Source organism: Athalia rosae, chromosome 1 (genome assembly GCF_917208135.1).
Source record: "Athalia rosae chromosome 1, iyAthRosa1.1, whole genome shotgun sequence".
In the NCBI taxonomy this organism is placed as follows: Eukaryota; Metazoa; Arthropoda; class Insecta; order Hymenoptera; family Athaliidae; genus Athalia; species Athalia rosae.
The window spans coordinates 14,745,568-14,767,213 of record NC_064026.1 but is presented as its reverse complement, the minus strand read 5'-3'; the positions used below and the strand labels follow the sequence as shown (position 1 = coordinate 14,767,213).

Sequence of the window (21,646 nt, the reverse complement as noted above, 5' to 3'; positions counted from 1 at the left end):
CGCGGTAACTTATGGTAATCATATTATCGTTTTTGGTGTGTTTTCGCTATAGATTGGTAAATGCCGTCGTATATTTACAAATTGTACGGCAATTTTGTGGCTGCTCCAGTGTCAGTGACCTGATATGAAATTCAATTTCACGTTGACCGTTTGGAATAAAGAAGGTTTTCACCCGTAGAATTGGACCAAGTTATAAATGTACCTATTGTAATATTTTTTAATAGATTGCGCGAGTAAAGTGAGGCACTTATACCATTTTCCATGATCGATAAAAAAAGATCTGCAAGTCGTCTCTTCCGCATGCAGAAACGGGGGGGTCCTAATTCAAAACTAACGATCCCACGTGGAAAAATAATTCCAGTATCAGGGATCCAATATGCAAATTGAAGAATTCTCTCACGGTGCGGCACTGTTCCTACAAAAAATGCCAAGTGAAACAAAAAAGGGAAGAGGCAAAAAGCAAAAAAAAAGGATAAGAAAAAAAAAAAAACTTATATATCCTGCGAAACGACGAGTAAAAAGCACGCGGTGGTTTTTTCGTGCAAAAAAGTTAAGGTCTGCGAAGCGGTATAGGGTGATGCGGAGATGTTCTCTCGGAGAGAGGAAAAAAATTGAGGAGAGGGGGGGAAGCGCGAAAAGTAGTATACCGGATCTCAGGCTAGATACACCTAGATGCCCGGAGGGAGGGTAGGGATATGGTGATCCGAAAGGGGTACGAAGGGGTGGCGCCGGTCTCCAGCCGAAATGTCTCCGTCGTCATTGCCCCCGTTCTCATGGTCTCCGCACACAACCCAACCTGAGTCCGGCGAGGGCTGAAGAAGACGAAGAAGAAGAAGAAGAAGACGAAGAAGAAGAGGATGAGAACGGGGCCGCGGTTCCTCGGGGTGCTCGGGGGAGGGGCGGAGCAGAAGGGAAAAGCTTCGCGGAGGGAGGCTAGTTTTTGCCCCCAAGAATTCCCTGCCCGAGAAACGTAGAAGGGGAAAGGGGGAAACTGGCGGGAGGTTTTTTGCGGAGTTCGGTAAGGTGGAGAGGCTGGGGTCACGATGCCGGGGCGGGGTGAGGCGAACGTGAAGGTGGGGTGGAGATCAGTCCCGTAGCGGAAGGGTGGGAAGGATGGGGGGATGAGGCTGAAGAGTCCCGGGGAGGAGTCGCTGGCTCGTTGCACCGGTGGATACTACGGCGGCGGCGGTCGGCGGTCGGCGAAGTGGTGGAACCGGCGGAGGTGTCGACGTAGCCTGAGACCGAGACCAAACAATGTGCAGCACGAACTCGAGCTGTTAACGTCGTCGTTCTCTGGAACCAATTGATCCGATACATGAATGTAATAGTTCATTCGAGCACGGAAATACGGAATTCGATCGATTTATTGAACAATTTTATATACACGCATTCAATTGTTTATTTGTATAATTTGCTCATAGAAAGTGCTCGTTGTAAATGTATACGGAGTTTTCGTGTATGATAAGGATTACTCACCGTCTAGATTTTATGGCGCGCGAATTTTATAGCCCGCTATAGTTGACCATATACGTATCACGGTGTCTCGCATCGTACTCGGGAACGGGAATATATTGTTTGAATTATCGTAACATTATTGTAATATTTGCGTGTGAGTGATTGCGGTTCTGTTATTTTTCTTCTTGCGTGATATGTTTGTGCGAATTTAAGTAATTTCCCGCTAGCTAAATAATCCAAGTTTTCCTCCTATTCTTCGTCTTCTCTTGGTTTGGAATATTCTAATTAACACACTAGTTTTGAACGTAGTAGTCCTTTTCAATTTTCAATACCTATTGTATCGTTATCCGTACGAATTTGTATCTTACTTTGGAAGTGGGTGTTGGTGCGTTCGAGAGGGTTTGTGCCTTTGCTGTTGATGTAAAAAAAAAAAAACGAAATAACCAACTGTGACAACAAATTTGATATTTTACCGATTAAATTATCCTGCCGTTTGCCGTCCCGATGACGGATGACCGGGTGTCGTTGAATTTCGCCGCGATACATATTCTTTGAGAATCGTGGGGTGGGGGTTTTTTTGAAAAGATTGCATGGATTTCGTAATTTGATCGCACACCGAGAAGACGCTATGGATGTCCACGCCGGAGGGTGCAGCAGCTCCTCCAACACGGGCGAAGAGATAATCCGAGGCGTCGCGACGCCGTCTCCTGCCCCCGCAATAGCCCCGAACACGGCGAACATCACCCCCGCCGCCTCCGTTGTTTCCGCCGTCGCAACTAGCGCCTCAGCATCAATCACAAACGTGGTCTCGAGCCCGAACGCCCCGCAACTACCGCAATCGACAACCCATCAGCAAAATTCAGCGCCGAGAATATTCAGCAGAAATGTGAACGGAACTCGTAAGTATATCGATGCCACCTTTTCTTCTACCTTTTTTCACACCGCACTTTTCGCCGATTTTTCAAAAGCAAAAAAAAAAGCCCCCGAAATAATTAAACTATTGCAGCCCCGACCGGAAGAATATAGTTTCCGTCTGGGTGACTGAACGACAAAATCGTTGTTTCTGATACGGCGGTAAAATATTCTCTCAGATACCTTTGGATGCATGTAATTAGATTTTAAGGTGATAAATGTCGTTCGGTAATCAAAAACAAACTTCTGTTCAATCGCCGACTCGCTTCATTTTGCTACACCGAATTAAAAAAACCCTTCAAAATGACCTCGCTTTTTTTTTTTAATCCATCGAATTTTTCGAGTTCGTTTTTTGCTTCGCTCTCACTGCAGCCGCGACTGTATTCTCGAATACGGTGTATGTACCAACGACGCTTTTGAATCTAGAATATCTTATTCACGATTGGCGTTTCAGCGCAGCGAGAACAAGCGTTAGCAATCAGTGACGAATAAGAATTTTATATAATAGGATCTGATGTCGGGACTTTTACATGTATATGTAAAGACGTGGATAGATATATCCATGTACTTTCTGGCGAACCGAGTCTTTCGTACAGGTATACATAAATATAATTTGAAAATAATTTCATTCGATTCGTGGGTGCCGCACGTGTAATTCACATACATTATATACATACGCGCGTAACGTAGGGTGCGTATAATAAACCGGTGGCGGCGGACGCTACGAGCGTATTATATTCATTATGCTCATTACAATGCTATATAATGTCCGTCAACTGACGGTGGGTGGTTGCGCCCGAATAGCATCTAATTCGTGAATGCGTATAATATGTACATAGATGTGTTGTACGCATATATGTATATGATACGACGTTCATTCGGGGTGCTCGGAAAAAAAGGAACGGGTTATATGACCGCGAAGCTGTATCCCTGCCGCCTGCATCTGAGGTCAGGGCTGCAGAATAAGGGACGATTTCTTTTCTCTCTCTCTCTTTTTTTTTTTTTTCTTCATCTATGCGTATGCACATACCTCATTTTATTGTACTTGAGTAAATAACCTCGCGCTGCTGACAATAGTCATGTGCGCATGCAGGACCTCGTTTGATTCTCTGCATCTTTGAAATAAAATGCGCGCATGAGTAAATTCGATGTTTGACATATGAAAGTATACGAGCATTAGAAACGAACGACTGAATTTTTTTGATTTCTCAGATAGCGCGAATTATTTATTTTGTCTACGGAGAAAATTCATCGCTCAACGGTTTTCGAGTGAGGAATTTGAGAACAAATGAATTTCCCTGATATAAAATCATATATCATAGTTCGCCGGATAATTTCACTATAATCAAATCCAATGTAGTACGACGCAATGAAAGTTATCGAAAAAGCAAAAAGAAACCAAACGAAAAACTGCAGTCGAATAAAATAGAACTCACCTCATACTCGCTCCTATAATAGATGATCGAGTGTAGAGCTTTGTAAGAATTAGTCATTGAGAACAAGAAGCATCGGCACTTCCCATCCCAGGAGCTAGACGAAAGAAAATTTCTCATGGGTTGATACGGGTGAAAATCTGTACGCATATAGGTATGTAAAGTACCCTGTGTATTTGTTCACACCAGGCGTAATCGTGGCGGTAAAGTGAATCACACGCACACGGAATATCAGAAACGCAAAGAAAAAAAAAAAAAAAAAAGGATAAAGGTTGCTAGGGAAAAACAAGAGGCTCTTTTTTGTAATGAAACAAAAAAAGAATCCGAATGTATCCCGAGATCTTATGGGTGCATCTTTAAGGTTGTTTTTTCCCCACGTATTATTTTTTTTTTGTTTTTTTTTTTTGTTTTACTTTACGCCGCGGTCGCTAGTTGTGCAAGGAGGGTGTTTTTTCCGCGACGAAGAAGACCCTACGGACGAAGGTCGACGATCTGCATACGTAAGCAGGATATGTATACGAATATAGATGTATAGGTATAGGGGTTCTGAGGGCAAGTCCGGGAAAGTCCATAACGTCCAGCTGCCCTCAAGTCCTTTCCTGACCCCCAGGTCGGCCGTCGTCGCCGCGCTGCATCACCCTTTCGGATTAATACTTAGAACAAAAAATGTCACCCTTGCGTAACGAGCCCTAATGTTCATACGGTGCAGCTCCCCTTCTTCGTCATGCAAGGTCTTGGGCATCTATACCTCTTTCACTTTTTTTTCTTCCTTAATTTTTTTGCCCTCTAATGTATTCCTCTTCAGCCTCCGACTCTCGGTTTCTCATCGTAGAAGGAAAGTTGTAAAAAAAAATAGATAGAAAAAACAAACTTATAAGAATGGAGTAAAAAAATTTTCGTGCGAGGTACCATACATACCAGAATCCTTTATGATATATTATTCACACGGAGTACCCAACTATGTGTACGAGGTCCATGGGAAACAGGTTACAGGTTTTATGTATATGAACGTTTTTTTATGGATTGTTTTTTTCTTTTTCCAGTTTTTTTTTCTGTTTTTTTTTTCTGACCTAATTCGCTCTATCTTCATGCTTCACCCGTGTCTTTGAATCACTTAGTCTTCAGCTTTAATATTAGGGTGTATTATAATTTATATATTGCAGGTTTATCGTGCGAAATTTTTCGATATGCTAATTTTTTTGGAATTTTCTTTCAACCATGAAAATTGTCAATTACTCGATTCTTTATTTTGAATATGACAGAATTTTCGTTTCTTTTATTTTCGCAAACGTTCGAGGAAATCCGTGACATTCAATTGTAGTTGTTTCGAAAATTCTTTCGACTATTCTGAACGAATCGATTATTTGAACTCCGCGATATGATCAATTGATAAAAAAGCAAGAAATCAGTTTATTTATACGAACAATATTGGAACTAAAATAATTCACTAATTGAATTTTCCCTGGTGTAAATATAATTGAGCGTTATAAACGTATATCATGCGTATGTCATTTGTGGCAGTAAAAGAAGAAGAAGAAATTCGAAAGAACTGTAATCGCATAATTATCATCTGGTATCATGCATTGCGAACCAACTTCTCCAATACTTCTGAAATACGAGATTTTTTGCCTTTTTTTTTTTTCCTTCATTTTTTCTCGTCTGTCTCCTTTAAATCGCTTTTTATAACGGATGGATGAGTTCTTCGGACGAATCCAGATATTATTATACCACACCTTATATACCTATACGCTAATTGTTTTTACCAGACGTGTTTTTATCATGTATATATATTATATAAACCCACACATACGTGTACTACGTATACGCGACGCGCTATACGCTCGTTGTTTTCGCAGCCGCGATTATCCTTACGGCGTCCTCTAGAGGTATGGGATATTTTACTCGTTTCTTTATTTGCCTTATGGAATCCCATTTCTTATTGTTTTGCCGCGATCTTCCGACCAGTCGCATAAATGTATGAATTCTTTTTCTCTTCTTTTTTTTTTTTTGGATGCTTTTATTTATTCATTTATTTATTTATTTTACACTCTATTATTTTCTCAAGGATATAATTTCGAACGTACACGTACGTAGGTATACGTATATCGCATGCTAAATTTTTACTAAAAATAGCTATTCAAATTGATGCACTTGGTTATGCGTTCACGATGGTGCGGTAAAATCAATTTTTCGTACTCACAATCAGCTTACATTCTTATACCTGTACCGGAGTGATGAAAATCAGAGAAACGTATCATTGGAAGAAAACAATTTCGATGAAAAAAGAAAGAAAAAAAAAAATGGCAAAATCTGGAACTATAGGTTTCGTTTCATATGTATATAATAACGATTGTCGTTATTAAATTCGCCGCAAGCGTACGATTGTCGACTTGAATGTTGAAAAGTTTTATTCATTTATGAATATCGAGAATGAAATTTATATTTAGACGTACGTACGTAGGTACAAAACTTATGCAGCGATTATATACGTTTGTACCTTACGCCGATCGTGTGAGATAATGACATAATTTAATGTTGAAAAATGTGAAGGACTAAATCCACAGAGACGGTTGAATTGCTGTAATGAAATACAACGGCTTACTTGAATTGCTTCCTTTAACTGATGCGAGTATATAGTAGGTATAATATAGGTACCCACCTTATACCTTATACCTTGTACACTACTTAGGTATAAGTTTATCACCTAAATGTTTTAAAGACGTTACCGCAGGCGTATAACAAGATCGTTCAACGGAATTACACCTCGTTACTTTTATACAGTACAGTAGCTGTGTGTACCACATCAGGTGTACGTATTATATATACATATATATATATATATATATATTTTCTGAAACAAACACAGTGGACTTGCGGTATACTTGACATTATTATACAGGGAATAATTACTCTAATTATTTCAGAATTTCTCCTCATTATTCCGGCTCAATTTTCGATCGTGCTTTTTCGTAGGATGGCACGATTGCAGCAGGATTCAATTCTCATTTTTCGATGAAATCGAAAATTTTCAACGAAAAAAATGAAGCAACAATTTGTCGCATCCAGCGAACGAAAAATTGGAATTCGATTATTGCACGTATTCGAACTCTTCACAAAATGTCGGTAGCTAACACACGTTGGGAAGGACCGCGCCATTTTTTTTTTTTTTCCGTTCCCGCAGAACCCTGAGGTGCACGAGGAACATTTTATACGCGCCTTTATATGTATACGTCGCCTCACTCACACACCCACCAAACATCCCAACGTACATTCACTCGATTGTACATACGTACATATGTACGCTACACTTACATACGTATATTTTTACATTTATATACGTACATATAAAGCCGTGTTCCGGCTTGTACCTGGAGCCTCAGGGGTGCCCGGGGTAAGCAGGCGTGTTTTTGGGGCAGGACTTTCGTACCTGACCTGCCTACCGTGCCTAAGCCCTACCCTAGCGATTTTAAGGGTGGTTCCCTATTCACCCTCCGACCGTTTGACAGTTACTGGTTATTTCCTGGGGTAGGAATATCACGGGTAACGAGCCTTCGAGGGTGGGGGGGGGGGGGTCAAGAGGGGGTTGGTCGCAATCATTCGCATCGCGAGAACAGTGAAGGGACATTAGAAGGGGTGAAGAAAAAAATCAAACGAAATAAGAAACGTAATAAAACAGAAGCTGAACGCATCGGGAAAAATTCCGATGATTCGGTTTCTGAAGACTTCGAATTTTTCTATCCGTTCCCCGGTATATAAAATCCATAATTTTTCGAAACTATTTAGAGAAAAAAAAAAAAACAAAAAAAAAACAACAACAACCGAAGAAATGTATTCTTTTCGCATCGACGAAGAAACGACAGAATCCGAATAATGAATCGTCGGAACTGCAACGCTGATTTCCGAGTCCGACATCTTCGTGGAAGTCCGGATCGTCGGTTGGAAAAAGAAAATTGATAAAACTAAAACTGCGACGGTGAAGTTTGGACGAAAAAACGACGAGGGGGAATCCACCGCGGGTTATACGATCGGACTAACGACGATCTTGATCCGGTTATAGAGTTATTTTGTTATATTTATATTATATTTGCAATATAATTTATTAAGACGATGGAATTAGGAGTGGAAAGAGTAGAACGAACGCATCAAATTGTCCGCCGTGTTCGCACAGGGGTCAGTCGATTCGCTGCTGTACCCGTACAGAACCGTAGCGCCGCGGATATCAATTTATGGCTTTTATGGCCATAATTTAATCTGCCAAGAGTGATATATGACGAAAAGAGGACGAGCTACCGATGGTCCGCAACGACGGCGGTGTAGCGCGCCTATACAGCACAACGTAGAATTCTTTGTATACCTACTCCGGATCCGCACCGTATGAAAGAAATTTTTTTATCAACCGGTCATCGTTGTCGTCACTAAATGCTACCGCAGCAGGTTCCCGATCTTCACTTTGATATACCCTCGGAGCCTCCGCGGTCGACGCATCACATGTCCATCTCACTTCTGCACCATTTTATATACCGTCCGGTTCTCGGGTGACTTATATACATTTCTAAAAACCACTCATTCCGTCGGGTAAAAATAAAAATAAAAATAAAAATAAAAATAAAAATACAAAAAAAAAAACAACGCTCCCGCTTGTGCACATGCACGTGACCACACGTCGATATCGCCTGCAAGTGTGGTACAACGGCATAAGTCAGTCAGAGCATAGCGGCGAAGAATTTTTCAAAGGACCAAAAAACAAATTCGAGACAATTATTTTATTTTAAAAAAATTTTATTTCGTCAGTTTTTCCCCTACCCAAGTCCCGACGCACCCATCTCTGGAGCGCGGGAATTCGTCGATCCGCCCCGCGGTTCCAGTATACGAAAGTCCAGCCTGACCCACACCCCCTTTGCAATCGGATTCAAGATGGATCAGGTCAGCGATCTAAGAGGTGGAATATTCGAAAATTTTGAGGAACTCGACACCGCGTTCGCTGCGGGGAGTGCGCGACATCCTGAAATCTTTGAGTAAAAAAAAACCCACGGTCGTTAGAAGAGGAGAGGAAAAGAACAAACGAACGTCTAGTTCCGAATTTCGAATGAAATTCTATATTTACTCGATATTGATAAACGAGCGGAATTGCGGGTGTAATTACAATAGTGGGATTTCGCGGAAGATATTTTACTCGCAGCAGAGTTTATACGGGAATATAGAAAGGTCTCGCGTCTTTTCCGCGTCTCTCCCTTAGCGACTCCCCAAGATGTGCGTTACGTGGATGTGTATTAGTCGTGCGGCACGGTGGTGTTCGGTGTATACCGTAGGTTGAGAGAATACGGTGGTGTACGTGGTCGTACCTTATACCTCCTCGCAGCCAATAACAAAAACAGGTCTAGTTTCTTAGAGAGCGTTCGCAGCGGTTAGTATTTCGTTTTTTGCTGGTATTGTAATCAAGGAAGGGTTAGGTGAGTTTTTGCCTCGTCGAACAAAACACAGCAGATGGACTGAGTCGTCGGGTAGCCGCTGTCAGGATTCGAACGACCGCGACTCAAACTGCTGTACGGTCGCCCGGACCGTGTCCCGCTCGGACTTTCTTTGCACTATTCCGATGATGGCCCTGCCAACGGCGACTATTTGCCAAGAGGAAAATATCGGATAAGATAACAATGATGAGAACAAAGTAGAAAATAAATGAATAAACGTAATACGTATACACGTGTTACACACGCCGTTCAATTACCATCTTTACGCACCAGAAATTCGACCGCAGGGGTAGCGCGTGTAATTCACACACGATGCAAAGATAATGTCCGGTCGTCTCGCCATTTTTTATCTCCGGTTCCCTCGATTTTATCTCAAACTCAAATGAGTTTATGGTTCTCCGCGGGAGTGGGATTGCGTCTTTTCACGCCTCCGATTGTGAACGAGCTTCGTGATGCATACCAACATCCAATTCCGCTGGTATTCGTATATCCTTTTCTCCGGGACCGAACGAACTCGTACACACGTGCTAGCTGTACAGGTAACTGAGAAGTTACGTACACCTCGATTCAACCAACACTTCTTGAATGCCCTTCTTGACAATTGTCATACCTCGTGCACGCGCGTGAAAATGTACCCCGCGTAATGACTCGTTATGTTGATCGCACCATTCCCTACCTTGGGCTAAGTTCGTTGAACCCGAACGGAAAATTTTTCATTTCCAACGCGAATGTATATCATTCCGAAATTTTCGCTCAACGTCAAAAAAGAAAAAAAGATACAAATTCTGCGGTGGAACGGAGATCTGCAGAAAATAGCGTAGTATTCGGACGTAAGAGTGTAAAGGACAGTAGGTGTGTGTAACATAACTCGGCGTATAACTCCGCGGACGGGGTATCGTCGGGTTGGCGGTCAAAAAGTTAAATTTCGTTTTCTCGCGTCATCCGTAGATTTACGTGGCGCAGGTCCGTCAAGGAGACCATCCGCGCTCGCATCACGTCCCACGTTGATAAAAAGTGCTTCGTACCTAAAAAGTCGTTATGTAAATGACCGGTCGGTGTAGAGGCACATATTGTCTACCCCTAACCCCCCCCCCTGTACCGCCCTTTCTCCTTTACCCCTCGCGCTGCTCGCCTCAACCCCACGAACTTCCATCCTCTTTCGCCTCCCCGTAACCAACCGTGCATCGGGCTCCTCGTAATATTTCTCACATACCTATACACACCGATGCAGCGGCAGAGCGCTTCTTATAGAAAAAGAAGTGCCTTTCGTCCGACGAAAGAAACTGCCATTTACAGGAACGATGGAGGGTAAAAAAAAAAAAAAAAAAAAGAAAAGAAAAAAAAAAAAAGAAAAAAAACAAACGAGATGAAAAGGAGAAAGATAAAAACGACGTGACAATGCAGGGAATGAAAATGGAAAAAGTACACGTTGGTATATATGTATATATATCGGACGACTTGAATTATTATGTATGAATTTTGCTTGTGTTTCTGCCGCATTTTTATCGTCACAAGCGGATTATTGGGAGAGAGAAACGTGGTAGAAAATATACGAAGATTAGATAACTTCTGGAGGAGAAGGCGCTAATTTTTAGTCGTCAACTTGATCCATCATCAATGTGGACGAAGAGACTTCTCTCTTGCGGGTATCACCTTCGCTGAAAAAGAAAAAAGAATCTTATCGATATCTGATTGTGAGAGCCTGAAATTTATATACCCTATCCGAGTTTGAACTTTTGGCGAGAAGTTATCGGTTTTTTTTTTTCTGTCTCTCCGTATATACGTCAATGTCATCGGTAAATAAAAAGCAGAAGTCGGAGATGAAAAGTGGAAAGTGGAGAGAGGAGGATTATTTATACGAAATATTATACGGCGCACAAAAGGTTCGACGTTGTTTAATAATAAAAATCAGTTGGATTTTAGGGGCGCATCGTTCGCTCCCTTGACAGAACATGTATCTATGTGTTTATTGTATCTACGTTGACTAGCGAAAAAATTGTGTTCTTCATATAAGATCCATCCATTTGTTTCGTAAATGGAAACAGTTGTTCGTCGATATTTTTGACAACGATTGCATTAACCAAGGATCTCCGCGTAAGCCGTCCGTTGGCTTCGCATCTCGATAATGTAACCTGCATAGCGTTATTTGTGTAATGTTTTACCTTTGTATACCCCTACAAGAATCTCTTGATTGACGTCCACGATGAAAATGGACTCGCGGGTACTCGCTTATCGGGTAGTTCGTACCTGTACCTAGTTTTTACACTCAAACCTCGCGTATATGCAAGCGACTCACACGATTTATATACATATATATATATATATATATGTATAAAGTACAATTTCTTCTTAATCGCTCGTCCGCGTGCTGCTGCGCCTTATTGGATGACGATCGCGTGATTCATGACCCTCTGAAATATTCCGAAGTTCGAACTCTGAAATGTTCGGTGGAAAGTGAACCCGCACGCGTTCCATCGGATCGAACAGGGTTCCGATAATTCGTCGAGATTTGTCGCTGAAATTTTTCAACCTCAGCACGAGGTACCGCGAACTCGTTCATCGGCCATTGTGGTTCCGGTACCTACCGATTCACCTATTTACGGACGCCATTTTGGAACGCCAAAGAATCACCCTTGATTCCCTCGCTATCGGCAGCTCCATATCGACCTGTTCTGGATACTGTTCCGTCTCTTTGTCCCCACATAATTAAATTTATTCGACACGACGAAGGGATAAGGAATAATGCCAGGGAGTGAGTCGGCGTAGAACCCTGCAGGGTGCTCGCAGATTCCGCGATGTTGAAAATGCGACGACAAACGCTTAGTGGTGGTGCAGCGAAAATACTGTGCAGAGCCCGAAGAAGCCCGTAGGTATAAGCGTGAGACCATCGTCGCTCAGGACTGAGACTGGCTCGTAATAAGACCGACGGCTAGTTTTTTCTACCTTGTATTAATTTATACGCGGTACGAGTGTGCACGCCGCCGCGTGCTGCTTTTTCAACCGTTCCACGAAATTTGCAAGAAACTAGTCGCGGATACCTTATAATATATACATATATATATATGCGTGTGTGTGTGTGTCCACCTATACCAAAACGCGACTTACACGGGGTACATGTATGTGTGTGTACGCGTGTACTACATCGTATATACGAAAGTAAATATGTATGTATATACGTATACGGGAAATTTATTTATCTGTTCACCAACATACATATGCACGTTGCAACGGATAGATATATGCACCTACGCATTCGGCGCTTTTTTAAACGAACCTTACGAAGTAACAAAAAACAACGTGTGCGTGCTGCACCTCTTTCTTCGGTATTTCATGCACAGATGCTGTGAGGATATCGACTTTTTTCGGCATTGTTTATACGCGGTTGTAATGTATCGTGTGTTTTTTTGACTAGACTCATGTACTTGGTCTCTAAGTCAACGCGTCGGGTAGGTCAAGAATAGGAATGTATAATGACGTGCGAGAGGGAGACGGACGTCATTACTCTCGAGGTGATTCCTTGTGAATTATTATATTTTTACAACTGAGATAATCGCTCTCTGGTATCGCTGAGTAATACGTCCGTGGTTTTTATAACTTCGAGAGTCTCGTTTTGTTTTTTTTTTTTTGTTTTCTTTGAATTTTTTCTAACCTTTTTTTTTCAGTTTTTATTTTTTTTCTTCTCATTTCCGAAGGAGAGGCCGTTGAGCAATCTTCGCATCGATTATTTTGCACCATTACACCGACAAAAAATTTGTATTTCATTTCCCATACCGATGAATTTACCGCACCACGTGGCAGAGATTGAAGACGCTTTGTAATATTTATACCGAAACGTTCAATGTAGATTAGCAGAATTTTGGAGATACTGTAATTTCGATAGTCGCATTGGAAAAATGACGAAGAGTAATTACATATCGCGAGACGACGCTGTCCGCGGGGTGGCAAAAAACCGCCAACTTTTTCTCCCAACGATGTATAGATATACACGTGCGTATACGTACGATATCGAGTATAATATACGCTGTACACTTTCGAACAAAGACAAAAAAAAAAAACAGAAAAAAAAATTGAAAAAAAACGCATGCAAGAAAGAATACAAAACACTAACGATGTCGGCAAGAAATCTTGGGGAAAGAAATTGACGGAAACTGTGTGATACATCTAGGTGTGTGTGTGTATTCGTATAAAATCTATATGGGTATATTTCTATTTTTGTTTTACAGTCGTGCAGACTTCGGTACCTCAAAACGAAGCTGAATTACAATTGTATCGTGTCATGCAGCGTGCTTCTCTGCTAGGATATTACGACACGCTTCTCGAAATGGGTATGCAATATTTAGCTAATAATTTCAAATTTCTTCTGGTTCTCGTTTCTTCATTCTTTCATTTTTCATCGTTATTCTTCATTATTCTTCAGAGTGAGGGAAGTAAAAATGGCTGGGAAACAATTAAAACGCGCAGCCGAGTTTATTTGATTTTTTTTTTTCAAAAATTCTTTAATTCTTAATTAGCTGGTTCAACGCATTGTGATTCATATTATTATAATACCGACAGGAGGCGATGACCTCCAGCAATTATGCGATGCTGGGGAAGAAGAATTTCTAGAAATAATGGCGCTCGTAGGCATGGCCAGTAAACCTCTTCACGTCAGAAGAATGCAAAAAGCCCTCCAAGAGTGGCATACAAATCCTTGTGAGTTTATGCAATTTCTCACGATTATTATTTTATATCGCATAGAACCATGTGATTAAATCTATCGCTATGAAGAAAAAAGAGAATAATCAACGAAATGAATCAATTAAACCATTCTTTTATCTTTTTTTCCAGCGATGTTTCAAACTCCGGTAATACCTCCGAATCCAACGAGTAAATCGAACGTAGCTTTGAATTTTCCCTGCATAAGTCCTAGGGCCCAATTCCCCGCTCACAATCAAACGCAACCCAATTACAACGGTCCACTATTACCACTAACTCCTTTGCCGTGTCGAAGCTCTAGTCCGGTCGTCCAACAGCCCAGCACCAACACATCGACTACTTCGACCACGTTTCAAAACACCCCTAGCCCCAGCGCTTCTATTTCGTATCCCAGCGCCCAAAGCCCTGGAGTATTGCAGGTATTGTTACTTCTGTTTGATATTTTTTTTAGCGATTTTAAAAATTCGAATCGTCTGCTCACAATTGACGGTGCCTTGTTGTTTACTTGTCGATGTATTTCAAATCTCGTTGGGAGTGTAATTTTGTTCAGAATTTTTTCTCAGTTACCCGATTTTCAATAATTTTCCGAAGTTGAAGTTCGTTAGACCGGTTGATCGGCCGAACAATTAGCGAATAGAACGTGTCCATATTTTCCATATGGGCGTTCGTTGAATTATGCGACTTCTACCGTTACTAAATGAAAATGGCATCGATAATTCTGTACGTCTGAAAACGCAAGATTGAATAAATTTTAGGTGGGAACTTGCGAGTCGTCTTGCGGCAGCGGTACCACATCGAGTCCTGGGGGTGCCGGTGGTGCTCCCGGTAGTCCGTCGCAGCCTCTTCCCGCTCTTCTTCAATCTCAGGTACAAAGATTGTCCGACGTGGCCGAACGACTTGCACTGACTCTTCCACCGCTTGACCCAAAACCGCACAACATCAAGAAAAAAATTTGCAAGAACCTAGAGGTCAGTCTCCTCCTCGTCATCGATCTATCTCGAATAAGATGCGAGCACGAAATTTCTTCGGCTTTGCATTTTCGTTATCATTTATCGATTCCTTTTACCGGATGTCAAGGGGTTCGTAGCGGGGTGGTTGTTCGTCGTGTCGGAATGATGGGGTGAATTTTACGCAATAATTTTTCTCCGAAATTAGATGGTGATGGCGATGCCGGACAACGATCCCCGTCGCATGGACGAAATCAGGAAATACGCGGCTATTTATGGTCGGTTTGATTGCAAACGAAAACCCGAAAAGCCTTTAACACTTCACGAAGTTTCCGTTAACGAGGCTGCTGCGCAGATCTGTAAATTTGTACCGGCGCTACTCACTAGAAGGGACGAACTTTTTCCTCTCGCTCGACAAGTCGTTAGAGATTCTGGATACCATTACTCCAAGAGCCAGTAGTGAGTAACTTTTATTGATTCAAACAAGCCAACCAACTCATTACCGTCGTATACCGTAGCAGCAGCTCTACAGAATTCTTACAGAATCGTCCCGCTGATCTTAATGTCCGCTGTATTGATCGGTGACTATCGAATGATTTTCAGCATTTCTATGACCAGACCGCGAGAAAACGGCGACGATATGGATGGAGAGAGAGCTAAACGTTATCGTCTCGAACTAGAGGGTGAGAGTGAGGATTCCGCGCAGGTTAGCCCTCCTCATCTGCTAAAATGATCACTCTGATCACTCATGCATCGCTCTTGTAGCATGCCTAACTAACCATATGCACATTAATAATGACTCACCCCTCCATACCGCTTCGGACTGAACCAAAGGTTAAGTATGCTATCATATTTGTTTAAACGCTTTTCCGCTGCACTTTTATTGTTTCATACTCACATCGATTATTTTTATATTATCCCATACGTTATCCGCATCCCCTTCTGTCATAGATATTTTTCTATCAGTCGTTTACGAATTCCCTGCGACATCGCGTCACCCCATTCATGATATTTGTTTTTCAGTACGTTCTCTTTGTTGCACTTGCATTTGCACGACATGACGAAAAAACCGCTGCTTCAGATACAGGATCGCGAAGAAAACATTGTCCTCGAGATTAATGGTTGTCGTTATTGGAGTCAGTAGCAATGATCTTCTTCTCATCAAATTAAATGGGCACGAGTATCCTAAAAAACGAGTGAATATCTCCTGCAGGTTTTTTTCTATCATTCGTATTTCTCTTACTTATCACGGACGCACAGTTCGCCACACCTTGATCAAGTTGTACAACGAAAATGTAGTTGCTTGCTCAAATTATCCACTGAAAACTTCTGTTATTAATTGCCATGTTGTTTGGGTCCGGCTTATTGTTCGCATCTCTGAACGTCAAAAGAGATGTTGACGAAACCAGCAAAGACGACCAACGATTCGTTTTTTTTCGCACGACTCTGGGACCAGCTAATTATCGTTATTTCTTCTAGTATATGTTCAGGTATTTCGACAAATGTTTACTCTACAAGCAAAACAAGCCAGAAAAAAACTGTTGTCTTTACACGAATATATTATAATATTCATTCTATTTTTTTAGCTTCTCATCTTCGCGTAGTCATGCGTTCATTTAAAGTTGAAAAACAGATGAAACAAACGACAGAGATAGAAAACTTGGGCGCAGGTTTAACGTGTGCGTTATATGTTTGTTTTGCATGTTTTCATAGATTTTGAGAAATTCACTACGGTTGTTGTTGCATGTTTTTCAGATCAGCGTATTGTGTATTAATAATCGGGTGTGAATATAATGTCAAATTAATAATACATAAACGCCATTATCACGCCTACGGAATTTCCTACGAACATCCTGTTTCTCTGCCACCGGTATATAGATTAGTCTAGTCTCTATAAACTGGTGGCAATCAGAGCTAACGGATGATCACATCGAGATCCGATCTACGACCTTCACCATTCAAACTTTATGTGGTTGCGTTGACATCAATATTCCAAGGGTGTACAATTACCTGGAAAAATTCATGCCGACTTCTGATTTCTATATTGGGGAATTTTTTTTTTTTTTTTATTATTTTCTTTATGCCGTATCTACAGTATCAAAATAAAATTATTAAAAAGTTGTCAAACTGCGTGTGATGCTTACATGTGCGTGACGCAAGTTTTTTGTGCATGTGTGAAAATAAGAATTGATGCGAGCTACTATACGCGTCGTGCAGGTATCTGAAATACTGAAACTATGCCGTTTTTAATATTAACATCATTCGGATGGTGGGATACATCCTATAAAATTGCGTGGAAAATTCTTTGTTTTTATTTCAGCTTTACACACTGAGAGTGCGGACTTTTGGGAAAATGAGAACTACGTCAATTTCGACGGTGACCGGGGCGGAGAATTATTGGGAAATCTGTAACAAGTATCGAGGAGAAGATTCCGGATTACAAGAAACTATTTGGACCACGACTTGGTAGAAAAAACAGGATAGTCGGAGGACTGTAAGACACGTTAACCAGCAAAACGCGACCAGGACTGTCCGTCCAAATTAGAAAATGACGAAAAAAGTGGATGCGGGATGAGAAAATGAACGCATTAGTTACATATATAGAAGACAAAGTACGTACCAGAATCATTTCAGATTGCTGTTGGCTTTTTATGAAATTTGAGGTCATCATTTTTGCGAGTTGTATTGCTTTTTCTATGATTCTTCGTCGTTCAAACAACTCCAGTTGATAATCCGGTGGATAATCGAGTCATCTGTACATTTTTGGAAATTGTTTTTGACCCACGTGAGTTTGTCGACTTAAGTGACTACAGCTGAACAGTGAGTACCACGACCTATTACAATTTGTTTAAAGACTGCAAAATCTATCAACTGAATTTTGTCGTCGTAACACTAGAGTCGCAAGAAAAATCCTCCAGTCGAAAACCTGAGCAAAATATCATCCTGAATCGCACAATTGGAAGATTGACGGCATAGAAAATGAGGACTACTGCTTAACAGGTAATCGAAAAGAAACAATTTTATCAGTTCTTTCAAAAGCGTCCTGATAGCGTAACCCCGTTCGTATTACATTACAGTTCTGTTTGCAGACAACTTCCCGCGAAGCATTAATATAGAAAAAAAAAAAAAAAAAAGAAGAGATTCCTGAAAAACTTTCTATGCAATACATATTAAGAGCGGGAATAAATTACATCGAAAAATCATGCAGGATTAGCAAAACGTTACAACTCATAAATCAAGGTTCATCAACGGCAAAGTGGTTCGTTGCTTAATTCATACCATGCGGCGCGGTGCAATCAGCCAAAGTAGCCCTTGCACACCTTTTCACTTTGTCGAATAAAAGTTGCTCCCAATTGCCGATACACATGTATATATATATATATGATATATGCCTATATATTTATCGTTGAATTAATTATTACATGCGTACAAAATAAAGCAGTTGTTGTTACATTTCATAAGGATTCATAAAGTATATAATATATTGTGAATACTATAGTATTTATATCGATTGTTCATGTGATCCCTGTCAATTTTGTTTTCACTAACGTTACATAAAAACATAAATAAATTGTTTTATTCCATAAAAATTTGTTGATTCTTGGTAAAATCACTGGCGTATACTTATACATATGTATAAACCGGTTGACTTGCATCGTAGGATATACAACTACCGAACTTCTACCTTCCAGTATTTTTGGTCGTAACTTTTTGTCCAAGTTTTTTTCCTCCACTTTTTTTTTTTGGTTTTTTTTTTTTCCCCGTCCCGACTTTCACGACAAACGGAAACTTTTTTACGACACACGCGGACGATTCAGTTTTTACTCGGTTTGTCTCAATCTATCTTCCACGACAACACGAGATACTACCGGGGATATACATACAATACATACATACCGTATATACCACTATTTTCACCGCAATCTTTTCATCTGCATTGCACTCGACGGCGACGACGAAGACGAAGACTTAGACCAGAACCAATAGCCCTCCACATTACTCACAGACTTGTTTTTACCGATGTTCATCGACGGGGAATTTTTGTTGCAGTGTCCGTAACGTTTCTTTTTATATAAATACATATTTCTTCCTTCGCGCGATACAAAATATCGCTTCTTTCGTATTCGTTGCTAAAAACTTTGAATCTATACCGCTAAACAATCTGTTACTGTTATTACCATCACTGTACACGTATACCATGAAAAAAGAGGGTAAAAGAACCGAGTCGCTCGACTTGTGCCCAGAAATAATCGTAATCCTTATCTGAAAGTATCTCCATTTTTTTGCAACAACTGTCTTGACGTGAGCTCAGTCGACTGCATCGATGATAAGTTTACCTTTTTTTGTAGAGTAGAAACAAACGACGAGGATTAAGTATTATAGCGTAACTGATCGGTAAACTATGGTCGCCAAACAATTAGCGATAATTATCTTTTTGAATGATTCACCTTACGAAAGCTATTCGTCATTCATTTAAATCGCCTCTGCTTTCAGATTCTTCTTGATTTCTTGCAAAATCTTATTTTTTATTAGAATTTCTGCAGTCCATGTGGAGGAGTATGTTAACAATTCTACGTCATTCCCCCTGCTTTACAAATTGGCTGGCGGCTGTTTTTTGGTTTATAGAAAGCTTTTGCCCTGTATGGTGAATAATAATAATGCAATAATAATGTCTCTTAACTCTACGCATTCGATCGTTAATGTTGAATCATATCGTGTAGTTTATTTCGTATCGAAACATATTTGTTTTCGGATACACAAATCTATTTTTCTAGGTGGGCCATCCATATTGGTAACTTTGATTGCCTATAGCAGTTTTGGTGTTGCAGGCTCTGCTGGACTCCAGCAACTCAACTACGAAGCGGCGCAGATCATCAAGGTAATTATTTCGGTTTAAGATTGTTAAATATTAATGCATAACTTAGCTCCATCACGCCATAATGTGTGCTGCTGATCGTATCAAATTATATATGACAAATTAAAACAAAAAAAGGAAACAGCAACAATAATGTAGAGCAATATTCGAGAAATTTCTCATATCACGTGATTTTCTTCCTCGCAAACGATATTTCCGTGGCACAACAAGAGCGGTATAGTTTTTTATCTGAAACCTACAGAAAATTCGTTTTCAACGGTTTCAAATTTAAACATTGGTACGCGGTGTGCTAGAAAAGGTAAGTGCATGTTATATTGTACCTCGCAAATTTCTCTGATTTTATACTTCATCTTTAATGAGATTGAAAAAGTGTTTAAGCATCGCACTACTGAATATTATTTTTCGCAAAATGTATTAAGATTTCTCGAGAAATAAGGTAGCGAAATCCCACGTCATCCAACGAATTTTTGAGGGAAGAACCTACTCATTATTCTATCCGTATCTAGGCTACATCTAGAAATAACAAGTGCATTACATATTTACATACGTCCACTGATTATTACCTCTTTTTAGTTTTACATTCGTTATTGATTATGGATTTTGTAAATAAAGAATAATTTTACGATGCTGGAATATGTTGTTTTTTTTATTTTTTATGTTCAAGAAATTCTAACCAGATTTTCAATATCCCATTGAACGGAAGCATGTAGGGGTTCCTATATCTCTGCTTTATGTCTGCACTGTCTATTCAAAAAATGCGTCCATTGCCGTTAAAAGCACCAATTTACGTATTCGGATTATGAACGGAATTTTCTTGTATCTATGTATAAATTTTGTCTTATTACCAAGTAAAAACTTAAATTATGTGTACATATGTGTATCATTTAAAAAAACATAAATTCCTTGTTATTTGCGTTGATAGATTGAAATTTGTATACTACGATCTTATACTTCGTACTACGCGTTTATTGTTACAGTCGATTATTTCGTTTCAGTCCAGTTTGGCAGAGGAAGAGTAACGGCATTTTCAACCCGAGTCCCGAGGGAAGTGATTCGGACACCCAATTTTCCTTCTCAAACGAAAGACCTCCGTCGCTGCAAGTGAGTTTAATTGATAAATATTTAATTTCGAATTCATTTTCTAAATATTATGAACGAATGCTACTTCAGACTCGTTCACAATTTTTCTGTTTCTTTTCAACACTCGTGCATAAAAGTTAACTATTTCAGTAGCATCGGAACTATCATAGTTTGCGATACATGCCCATCTAACAAATGTCAGCTTATCGTTCATTTTTCACAGGACGAAGGAGATGCGGATAATAGCGCAGAAGAAAATGATTTCAATCTAAAGGTATGATTATTCTGTTCTGTGCTACCATAGATATATTGATCTATGGTGGTACTTATCTGTACAGTTTTGTAAGATAAATTGTAAATTAAACGATGTACGAAAAAATAATTTGTTCGTGAAACCTTGACGCTGCAGGTGATAGCGTCACGAGGCGATGACATAATAGCGGTGGCGAACCCCGCGCTCATTAGGATGTCCTCCCCGGCGCACATGAATTCAATGGATTGTGCAGTAAAACTTCAGATGAAGGAAGAAACTACAGATGAAAAATCTGAGTCGTGATAATTTTATACGATATATAATCTATTATTTTTCGTTCTCACATAATATCATTGTTATTTTATTTTCTATTTTCTATGAATTTGCGTACTCTGTTATCTAGTTTTAATAAAATTCACAAGTAATTCAGATTATTTATCGCAACTCATTGACCTTGGTTATCCGATTTTTCCAACATGGAAACACTTTTTGGATATTATTCCTTGCAGTTAAAATTCCTGCAATAT

The 21,646-nt window shown here is 40.2% G+C and overlaps 1 protein-coding gene across 9 annotated transcripts; it reads left to right on the top strand.

Moving 5' to 3' along the window:
• Positions 1-1,123: 1,123 nt before the first annotated feature.
• On the top strand, positions 1,124-21,440 carry LOC105690446 (NGFI-A-binding protein homolog). 9 transcript variants are annotated; one of them, XR_007280113.1, is made up of 12 exons: positions 1,124-2,354; positions 13,492-13,593; positions 13,823-13,960; positions 14,096-14,382; positions 14,719-14,931; positions 15,119-15,369; positions 15,514-15,616; positions 17,231-17,522; positions 17,636-17,730; positions 17,807-17,910; positions 19,740-19,789; positions 20,782-20,864. XR_007280113.1 is itself a non-coding variant. In XM_020854948.2 (11 exons), the coding sequence occupies exons 1-11, from the start codon at positions 2,084-2,086 to the stop codon at positions 21,420-21,422; spliced, it is 1,719 nt and encodes a 572-aa protein (XP_020710607.1). In that variant the 5' UTR covers positions 1,125-2,083; the 3' UTR covers positions 21,423-21,440. The 9 variants fall into 9 exon arrangements, 2 of the variants coding, with proteins under 2 accessions (XP_048516252.1, XP_020710607.1); XR_007280110.1 differs by lacking the exons at positions 19,740-19,789; positions 20,782-20,864 and adding an exon at positions 18,000-18,025; XR_007280111.1 differs by lacking the exons at positions 19,740-19,789; positions 20,782-20,864 and adding an exon at positions 17,988-18,025.
• The last annotated feature ends 206 nt before the right edge of the window (positions 21,441-21,646 follow it).